Source organism: Merops nubicus, unplaced genomic scaffold (assembly GCF_000691845.1).
Source record: "Merops nubicus isolate BGI_N331 unplaced genomic scaffold, ASM69184v1 scaffold25511, whole genome shotgun sequence".
Classification (NCBI taxonomy): Eukaryota; Metazoa; Chordata; class Aves; order Coraciiformes; family Meropidae; genus Merops; species Merops nubicus.
This window is the reverse complement of record NW_008589356.1, coordinates 1,367-12,078: the sequence shown is the minus strand read 5'-3', so window position 1 is coordinate 12,078 and position 10,712 is coordinate 1,367. Positions and strand designations below refer to the sequence as shown.

At 54.4% G+C, this 10,712-nt stretch overlaps 1 protein-coding gene across 1 annotated transcript; it reads left to right on the top strand.

Moving 5' to 3' along the window:
* Nucleotides 1-4,499: 4,499 nt before the first annotated feature.
* On the top strand, nt 4,500-9,818 carry PANK2 (pantothenate kinase 2; the record flags this gene model as incomplete). The annotated part of the gene is made up of 6 exons (XM_008949585.1): nt 4,500-4,852; nt 5,780-6,033; nt 6,764-6,940; nt 7,836-7,959; nt 9,269-9,394; nt 9,768-9,818. Coding segments are annotated over 6 exons (1,085 nt in total), but the record flags the coding sequence as incomplete, so codon positions are not given.
* Nucleotides 9,819-10,712: the final 894 nt, after the last annotated feature.

The window sequence follows — 10,712 nt, the reverse complement described above, 5'->3', positions numbered from 1 at the left end:
TCTGAGCTGCTTTGGAGTATTGTGTTGATGAGGTGTGAAGGGAGCTCGACAGGGGGATTAGTACAGGCAGAAATGGAGAAGCTTTATCAGCTCCAGGGGCAGTAAAGAAGAATTCTTTTCTGGTCATGAATGATCAATGCCATGATTGAAACCTGCACTTACCCAGGGTACTTCCAGTCCAGTTGCTGAGTACAGGGGATGTCCCCATGACATTTACTGTTCCTGTGGGGTACCAGCCAGCTTGCAGTGGGAGGGGTAAGTGCCAGGCATAGACCTAAAGATCCTAATGAGCAGAGGAATGGTTTCTTATAATGAATCTTCCTTAAGATAAGAGAAATAGGTGAAAGACCTACAAGGCCAAGTGCTGAGTCCTGCACCTGGGTCACAGCAGCTCCCTGCAATGCTCCAGGCTGGGACAGAGTGGCTGGAAACTGCCTGGCAGAAAAGGACCTGGGGGGGCTGGTGGGCAGGTGGCTGAGTATGAGCCAGTGATGCGTTCAGCGGGCTGGAGCAGGGCCAAGAAGGCCACCAGCATCCTGGCCTGGATCAGCACCAGTGTGGCCAGCAGGAGCAGGGCAGGGATTGTCCCCCTGGACTGGGCACTGGGGAGGCCACAGCTTGAGCACTGGGGTCAGTTTTGGGCACCACAGGATGAGAAGGAGCTTGAGGGGCTGGAGCGGGTCCAGAGAAGCTGGTGAGGGGTCTGGGGAACATGATTGTGAGGAGCAGCTGAGGGCCCTGGGGGTGTTCAGTCTGGAGGAGAGGAGGCTCAGGGGGGACCTTACTGTGCTCCACAGCTCCTGACAGGAGGCTGGAGGGAGGTGAGGGGGTTGTACCTCTGCATCCAAGCAGAGGCACAAACAAGAGGCTCTTTTGGCAGCTCCTTTGCAGGATGGAATTCAAGTGTTGATTTCTTTTAAATACCTTTTTATATTTTGGGGACTGGGCAGGAAGTGTGAATTTCCAGCAGGATTGAGAGATGGGAGGATATGAGGCTTAGTGTCACTAAATACTGATGGATATGGGTTTTTCCCCCAGTTGTATAATTTCCATGAAAATACACTGAATATTTTGGAATAAGCTGAGAGATGTTGTCATGTGCCCAACACAGGCACAGCCTGCGCTGCTCCTCCACAGGCTAATCTTTTTAGCTTCTGGTATAATTGGCTCCTCACTTCAGGATCAGTCCAAAATGCAGCTTGAGCTGCTTGTTGTAGGAAGAAAATCCACCGTGGAGATCTTTAATTATATCACCTCTCCCATCTTGCTGCTGCTGCAGCTTCCAGAACACGTCCGGGGAGGTTTTTTTATTTCTAGAGCATCCAATTTTATGAAGTCATTTACATAACAAATAAAGGCATTCTGTTTTTCTGGCCCCAAAAGCCTTGCAGCCTAACTCAAAGGGATTTGGAGGTGAAGTGGTGGTGGGGTGGTGGCAGTTGGTGCTGTGGGAACACACAGCACTGGGAAGGGAGACGTGCAAGGAGGGTGGTGCAGAGGGGCAGCGTTGGCATCATTGGCCTTGGCTGCTAGAGCTGGTGTCTTCTTGCCCAGGGAAGCTGTGGATGCTCCATCCCTGGAGGTGTTGAAGGCCAGGTTGGATGGGGCTCTGAGCACCCTGCCTAGTGGGAGGTGTCCCTGCCCATGGCACAGGGTTGGAACTAGATCTTTAAGGTCCCTTCCTACCCAAACCATTCTACAGTTACTTCAGCAGAACCTTCTGCCTGAGAAGAAACCAGCCCCCGGGCTGCCCAGGGGCTCCTGGGTGCCACCAGCTCTGCTGCCACTCTTGATCTGCTGTCTGCTGCAGCAGGTCTTGTGGAGAAAACCTTTCAGAGGCTCAAAAGGGTTTTAGGGGAGGCTCTTGCCCCCCACCTGCCCCCCCAGGTGATTTGAGTGCTCTGTGTGGAGAACCCTTTATGGGATGGTACAGGAGGAGTTAATTTGAGCTGCTTCCTCAGATTCTTAACCTGTGGCTGGGATGTATATAATGAGAGATACATAATTAAGACTCATTTGGTTTAAGTTAATTACCTTAATAGGCTGTATTTAAGAATTGATCCCTGGTGACTTGCTGGCGGGAGAGCCGAGCTGTTGGCAGATGGAGGGACAGCTGCTCAGTGAGGAGCCTTCTGCAGGGCCATGCTCAGGGCCTTGGGTGCTCCTTTTCTTCCCCAAAAGGGCTGTCCCAGGCTGCCCAGGGCAGCAGTGGAGTCCCCATCCCTGGATGGACTGAAAAGCTGTGGAGATGTGGTGCTGAGGGACGTGGTTTGCAGTGCACCTGGCAGTGCTGGGGGAAGGGTTGGACTCTAGCAGCTTAAAGGTGGTTTCCAACCCAAACAGTTCCATGAGTGAAGGGGCTGCTGGGGCATTGGGGAGGATCTGCAGGACGTGAGGAGCACCCAGAGCTGAAATCCACAGATCCAGCTACAGCCCTTCTAGCTTGGGAATCTGAATAGAACTATTGATTTTGGGCCCTGAGATCCTTAGACTGGCTGGGAACCCTGAGCATCAAGTGCCACCTCTTCCCTCTCCTCCCAGCTCCAGCCTTTGACTCATTGAAAAAGCCTGAAGGTCTTTTCCAACCCACATAGTCCTGTGATTCTAAGACTGGTGAGGCCTGAGCCCAGCCTGGCTGGCACTGACACCCAGCTCTGCAGGCAGTGTCCCCATGTCCCCAGGAGCTGTGTCTTCTGGTGTGCCAGGCAGTGCCTTAACCCCACGCTTGGTCTTCTGCCAGTTCAGCAGCAGCTTTAACAACACCCCAGGAAAACACTAAATTTATAGATATTAAAAAACTGAAGGTCCTGTGAGCACTGAGAATGAGCTGGGCTGAAGTTTCTGAGGAACTGCTGGGTTTTTTGTGACCAGAACTTCCTAAAGTGATGGACAAAGTCTGTGATTCTTGTGCCCTATTAGAATCATAGAATGGCTTGTGTTGGAAAGGACCTTAAATCTGGAAGTTTTGGTGTGTGAACTTCACAACCAGCTGCAGAACAACCCTTGTGCCTGGGAGTGGAGCACTCCTCAGGGTTTTGTGAAGCACTTCAGGAGGGTTTTCCTGGGGAGTCTTGAGGTGGGACACATCTGCTCAGCCTCTCTCCACGTGGTGGGCTTCCCACCCTGGAGTGCTGGTGGGGTTTGCAGTGCTGAGGTTCATTTAGGGAGCGTGGAATGGGGAACTGGCATGGGAAAAGTCCTTGAGTTGCTCCAGCTTTCCCTCTCCCCTGGGCCCAGATTCAGATTCCTCTCTCTCTCATTCATGAACAGTTATTTTTAGGGCTGTTCTTATTTGAAGTGAATGCATTAGAAATAGAGAGTGATTGGGCTTTGGATGAGCCTCCTGAAATAGAGTTTGCTGCTTCTTTCAAGATCTCTTTTGGTGGTGATTGGAGGGGGCCTCAGTAAATATGTAAAAATAACCGAGGGGTTTAAAAATAGCTCTGTAAGTGGTGGCTGGAGCAGCTCCTGGGGAGCTGGGACGCTCTGAAAGGGTCTGTTTTACCTCTGCCAGCCCTCCAGGAGAGCAGACATCATCTCCAGCCCTTGCCTGGAGGGTCTGTGGTCCTTTTGAAGACCATTTTCACGGGAGCCTGTTCCCCTCCTGCGCTGCTTTCTGTGCTGTTGAGCTTTCCCCAGGGCTGCCTCGGGGTGTCTGGGGGATGAGCAGCCTGCTCTGCCTCCTCTCCCTCCTCTTCCTCAGGCAGCTGGGGGTTCTGGGGGTGGCTGCTGCTTCCTGGAGTCTAGCTGGAGAGATTCCTGCTCCCAGGAGCGAGGGCTGCCTCGCCTCACACGCTCACAGAGGAGCAGAAATAACACTGGCCTGTTGTCCCTGGCTCTGACACGTACAAACTCTACCCAAGGCCGAGCTCCTCCTCTCCAGAGGGGAGCTAGGAGCGTGCACGCTGCACTCAGGCTTCTTTTCCAAACCTTTTTCCCTTTGGAAGAAGCCCGTGGAGGTTTGTTCCTGCTGCCTGAAGCTGTAACGTGTGGGTGCGTCGTCTCCCTGCGCCCGTGCACCTCGTTAGCTCTGACCCATCCCTCAGCTCATTAATAGTGATATTAATCTGTTCCAGCTCTGGGCTCTAATCGCAGGTTCCATCTGATGGGGGTTTGCTCTTGATCTTCTCCAAGGAGCTTGTTATCTAATGCAGCTGTAAATGTTGCTGGGCCTGACGCTAATGCATATTTCGTACCACGGGGGAATTGGACTAATAAAATAATCCAATTAGACATTTGTTTTTGTCTCCCTGGGGCATCTCAGATTACTCCTCTGCCCTCAGTTACGTGTTGCAATTAGTTAACGTTTGTACATCCCTTTGATGTGAGAGCACTGGTATTATCCTGGGCTCTGGCTCCGGACCAGAACTTTATAGAAGAACAAGCCGGGGATTAAAATCCCAGCTGGGGATTAAAACCAGGGGGCTGGGGGCGGCTTCTCCCTCCGCCGGCGCGGCAGCATCACGCCCCGTTTCTCTGGGGTTTTGTCTCCTCTCTAGTGTTCCCCTGGTTTGGCTTGGACATCGGAGGCACCCTGGTGAAACTCGTGTACTTCGAGCCCAAGGACATCACCGCCGAAGAGGAGGAGGAGGAGGTGGAAAACCTCAAAAGCATCCGCAAATACCTGACCTCCAACGTAGCCTACGGCTCCACGGGCATCCGGGACGTGCACCTGGAGCTCAGGGACCTTACCCTGTGTGGGCGCAAAGGCAATCTGCACTTTATACGCTTTCCTACCCATGACATGCCTGCTTTTATTCACATGGGCAGCCAGAAGCACTTCTCCAGCCTCCACACCACCTTGTGTGCCACCGGAGGCGGGGCGTACAAATTTGAGCAGGACTTTCGCACAGTATGCATTTTTTTTGGCTTCTATACGAGTAGGATCTGGTAGTGGAAGTTTGTTTGGAAAGCTTAAAACTAGAAAGCTCTTGCCCTGCAGGCTCTAAAACCTCTCTGAGTGTGAGCTTTCAGAGCTAACTCAAACTTGGCTCGGGAAGCAGTGCCTGGAGTCCAGTTTGCGTCTCCCCAGCGGGGCCTTTTCTTTTCTCAGAGCGCATGGAACGTTCCTGCAGCTCTAAAACCACTAACTCCCACAGCCTGGGCTCCTGCACGACTTTGTTACTAATCCCCCATCTCAGTCTTGTGCTTTTCTTTTTCCTCATTGCTGGTTTTTCACTCCTTTAGTAGTTGTTTTGTTGTTCCTTTGCTCGCCTGGTTTCGTTTTTAACATGCATGTGAGTGAGCTGATGGAGGTTTGGTCAGATTTGGGGGTAAATTAACTGGAAGGAGGTTGGTGGTTGGGATTTGACATCATCGTGTGGCTCCATGACAGGTTTGGTTCTTGTTTGTTGGTGAAAAACGTGTGGGGAAAGTGCTTTGTTTGAAAAAAAAACACACCAAAGAAAGAGGCTTTTTGTTGCAACTGAGGCAGTGACATGAGGGGAGAGCAATCTGTAGAATGGCTGAAGAGACCTTTGAGATCATGGAGTCCAACTGTTAACCCAGCACTGCCAGGTCACCACCAAACCATGTCCCTCAGCACCTTTATAACTTCCTGGTTTTATTTTCAGGATTTTTTTGGGGGGGGTGGGTTTAGAGGGATTTTTTTTTTGTCAAAGAGTTGAACCCCTTCTCCCTTCTTGCTTTTCACGCTGGTCCCTCAGAGCCAGGGCATGAATCAGGCCACTGGAAGCCGGTGGGATTCTCAGGATGTCTGAAACACTCCAGATCCCCAGGCACTGCTTGAATCCTCTCCCTTCTGTTTGCCTCCCACCAGATGGGTGACCTGCAGCTGTGCAAGCTGGACGAGCTGGACTGCCTTGTCAAGGGGGTTCTGTACATCGACTCGGTGGGGTTCAACGGGCACTCGGAGTGCTACTACTTCGAGAACCCGACGGACGCCGAGCGCTGCAGGAAGCTCCCCTTCAACCTGGAGAACCCCTATCCCCTCCTGCTGGTGAACATTGGCTCAGGGGTCAGCATCTTGGCCGTCTACTCCAAAGACAACTACAAACGGGTGACGGGCACCAGGTGGGTGCTCCTCAGCTGTTCTATTTGCCATCAGGGGGGTAATCCCAAATAGGATCGTGGGAGCAGCTGTTAGCGCGTAGAGTTTTGCAGCCTGACCCCCAGCAGTCACCCTGTTTTGGAGGAAGGGATGCTGCCACAGCCATAATTCCCTGGACAGTTGCTGGACTGCTGTATCCACCCTTCTTGAAGATGAGGCTCTTGTGGCAAAGCCAAAGCAGCTTTTAAGCTTTCCTGAATTTCTCTAAAGTCAGCAGTAATAGTTAAAAAAAACCCTCTCAGCACAGATCTTGCTGTTCTTACACATCATTACTGGCACGTGTACAGGGTAAAGTGAACAGGACGTGGTTTTGCTCCCCAGAGTTCTGGACAGCTGTGCTCCAAGGCTCCAGTGACCCCTCAGGAGGAGTCTTTATTTTAAAATCCACTTCTCTGAGTGCTGGGAAGAAGGTGGATGTTGTAAAACGGGGAAATGAATTTCTCGTGGAGAAACATGCCCCCTGCAGAAGGCTGTGAGGGTGTGGGGTTCCTTCAGGGCTGCAAGCTGGGAGGAAGAGGTCTGAAGGGAGCTGCTGCTCTTCCACGACTGCTCTTGCTGGAGAGAGAGAAGCTGAGGGAGTGGGGCAGCCCGAGCAGCGCTGGGCAATCCCAGCTCTCAGGGGAACGGGCCACTCTGCTCCTCCTGGCTCTTCAGCAGCAAGGGGGGTGACTTTGATTTTGCTTTACCTCGCAGCCTCGGAGGAGGAACCTTTTTTGGTCTCTGCTGCCTTCTTACTGGCTGCTCCACCTTTGAGGAAGCCCTAGAGATGGCGTCCCATGGAGACAGTACCAAAGTGGACAAGCTGGTGCGGGACATCTACGGAGGAGACTACGAGCGCTTTGGGCTGCCAGGCTGGGCTGTGGCATCCAGGTAACACAGGATCCCAGCAGGGTGGGGCTGGAAGGGACCTCTGGAGATCACCCCATCCCACCCCCTGCTCCAGCAGCTCACCCCCAGCAGGGTGCCCAGGGTCACAGCCAGGAGGGTTTGGGATCTCTCCAGAGCAGGAGACTCCACAGCCTCTCTGGGCAGCTGCTCCAGGCTCCAACACCCTCACCCCAAAGAAGTTTCTCCTCCTGCTCAGGTGGCACCTCCTGGGTTCCAGTTGGTGCCCGTTGCCCCTTGGCCTGTGGCTGGGCACCACTGAGCAGAGTCTGGCCCCAGCCTCTTGCCCCCCACCCTTTAGGTGCTGATAAACATGACTTGACTGATTCTTGTTTTCACTGGAGATTCCACAAGGGTGGAGAACTGGATGTGTGTGTCTCGGGAGAGCAGCCAGTCCCTCTGCTAATGTCAAGTGCTTTCTTACAGTTGTAAATGAATTCCAGATGAATCACTTTGGTTCAATTAGCAATTCCCATTTGGGGAACTGGGATTGTTCAGCCTGGAGAAGAGGAGGCTGAGGGGAGACCTTCTGGCTCTCAACAAGTCCCTGAAAGGAGGTGGTAGCCAGGTGGAGGTTGGTCTCTTCTCCCATGGAACAAGAAATAAGACAAGAGAAAATGGCTTCAAGTTGCACCAGGGGAGGTTTAGGTTGGACATGAGGAACATTGGCCCAGGCTGCCCAGGGGGGTGCTGGAGTCCCCAGCCCTGGAGGGGTTCAAAGAAACACATGGACATGGCACTGGGGGCCATGGGTTAGTGGCCATGGCAGTGTTGGGTTGATGGTTGGACTTGATGATCTTTTCCAACCTGACTGGTTCTATGATTTTCTTCTGGAATTCTGCTGCAAAGGGACCTTTAACCCCCAAACTTGTCTCCCCAGCTTTGGGAACATGATGAGCAAGGAGAAGCGGGAGGCTGTGAGCAAGGAGGACCTGGCCAAGGCCACGCTGATCACCATCACCAACAACATCGGCTCCATCGCGCGCATGTGCGCGCTCAACGAGGTACCTCCCTGGGGCTCCTGTCCCCCAGCAGCGCCCTGCAGGCACCCCTCCACACCTGCTCCATCCTCCCCTTCTTGGGTGAATCCCCTGCTGTTGGGTTCTTCAGCCCACGTCGTCCTTGTGTAGCTTGGGCCAGGTCGTGCTGCGAACGAGTCGGGTTTGGCCGCTGGTCTCCTTAGGTGCCCTGCGTGGTCAGGAGTTCCACAGCACCTCTCTGGTGGCTGGAGGAGCGGTGGGTGGGTGGCTCTGGGGGTGTCTGAGGGAGGAGGAGAGGTGGGACCCTCCCTGTGGTGTTTTTAGGAGCTGCTCCCCACCCCCTGGTCCGGCCCCACCGCCTCCACGGCCGCCGTATCTCTGTGCTTTCAGCTTCTTTACAGTGCTGCCTTGTTGCATTCATGTCAAGCAGCATTGTACAGGGCTATGAGAGACCAGAGGTGTCCTCTCCACTCTGAGCCTGGGCCTGGGGGAGGAGCAGCCAGGGCCAAGCTTCCTCCTGGCTCCTCCTGCCGTGGCAGGTGCTCACTCACTGCCTCCAGCTGCTGCTGAAAGGAGGCAAAACGCTGAGAAGCTGGGGAGAAGGTCAGTGAAGGTGGAGATGGAAGATCCCTGAGTGAAGGCACAGACAGGACTCGATCCTGGTTCCTCAGTGAGAGCAGGAACTGGGAATTTCTCTTCTTGGTGGAGAACAGAGAAGATTCAGAGTTCATGACTTGGCTCAGAAGAACTATTTTGGGACTGAGAAGCTTGGCTGGAAGTCTGATTTAAAGCCAAAACATCACTCCTTGGTTGGTTTTTCTTTCAGAATTGTGTTGGTTAGGGGGTTCTAAATTCTTTTAAAACTTTTGTTCCAGATTAACAGTAGAGAGTCATTCAGCTTTTTAATGATGAGTCAAAGGCTGGAGCTGGGAGGAAAGGTAATAGGTGGCACTTGATGCTCAGGGTTCCCAGCCAGTCTAAGGATCTCAGGGCCCAAAATCAATAGTTCTATTCAGATTCCCAAGCTAGAAGGGCTGTAGCTGGATCTGTGGGTTTCCAGTAGTGTGGAAGGGTCTGAGGAGGAGGTGGTCCTGACGTGAGCTGGTGGCTCTGCTTTCTGACAGAGCTCTGGGTGCTCCTCACGTCCTGCGGATCCTCCCCAATGCCCCAGCAGCCCCTTCACTCATGGAATCGTTGAGTTGGAAACCACCTTTAAGTGGTTTAAACCACTGCCAGGTCCCCCCTGGCCCTTGCTGGTGCTTTCCTCAGGGTTTGCCCCGTTGGAAGCCCAGGGAGGGATTTAACCCCTGCCCCTTTTCCCCTTTCCCCACAGAACATCAACCGCGTGGTGTTCGTCGGCAACTTCCTGCGCATCAACACCATCTCCATGCGGCTGCTGGCCTACGCCCTGGACTACTGGTCCAAGGGGCAGCTGAAGGCACTTTTCCTGGAGCACGAGGTGAAGTGACGTGCTAGGGGTGTGTTCTGGTTGTGTGAAAAGCCCTCGGGAGGAGGCGCGTGGGCCTGTGGCTGCTGCTGGCAGGCAGCTCCCGGGGCTGTGCCGTGCAGTCCCGGCGGGGGCACAACGGGGGTGTTGCTCCAGCAGCTGATCCCACAGTACTTTACTGCCCGTTTTATGATGCTTGAGAACTTCCTTCTGAGCCCACTGGCAGCAGAGCTGACTCTGTGCAGCTCCACTCCCCAGCACAGCGATTTTAGGGCGAGTCCATTTCGTTCCCTACCTGCCTCTCGTTCCTGTTCCCCCCTCCTGTACAAGCTGTTGCAGTTCCCCTCCCTGGCTGGTGTTTGAGCCCCTGCTCTCTGCTCCTCAGGGTTACTTCGGCGCCGTCGGTGCCCTCCTGGAGCTCCTGGGCTCCGCCTGACTGGGCAGAGCTCCGTGGGATCTGTGGATACCTGCTCCTGGGACACCCCCTTGGGGGAGGCGAGGACCTTCCTGTCCCACCTGGGAGCCCGTCCTCCACCTGGGCAGGTCCCCTCCAGCAGAGGATCTCTGCAGGCAGGCTGGGAGGTGGAAGGTTCCACGTCACACCGTGAACTGTTGGAAGAGGGAGAGAGCAGCAGGGGCCTGGCTGGTGAAACCCACTCAGAGCACAGCCACGGGTGAAGGCACCTGCTGGGCTGGTGGCTTTGTTCTCCTCCTGTTCTCTGCTGTGAAACTCAGCTGCTGATACCAAAGAGACCCTGGTGTGCAGCCCTGCGCTGGGGGCCTGCGCTGCGCCACGGGGAGGCTGCACCCACCCCTGCCACGCTCCCCTCTGCTTCTCCTGCTCTGCTGCTGCTGCCCACAGCCCTCCCTGGACTGGCAACACCTCCCTGGACGAACGCTCTCGGGAGCACAGAGCTGCTGGGGTGGTGGGCACGTTTGGTTTTTAGTCTGGCCGACCTGCTCTTGAGCTCTGCAGGAGAACGATGCAGAGTTGGGCCTGGTGTTGGTGTTGGGAAGGTCTTTAGTGTGAAGGGTCTTGGTGTCTCATGGAGCAGCTGTAGCTGTGCTGCAGCAGGGAGAGAGAAACTGCTTGTGTGAAGAGCCACCTGCACCTTCCCGTGCTGATGGCACCTCAGCAGAGCTGCTGTCAGTGCCCTCTGCAGGGGGGTGCTCTGGCTTCCCAGCTGAGCTGCTCACTAGGCACAACCCATCCTCCCATGCGTGGGGTGAAGGGGCCTTTTCTGAAATCCCAGAATCCCAGTGTCGGGCTGGAAGGGACCTCTGGAGATCATCTTATCCAACCCCCTGGTCCAGCAGCTCACCCCAAGCA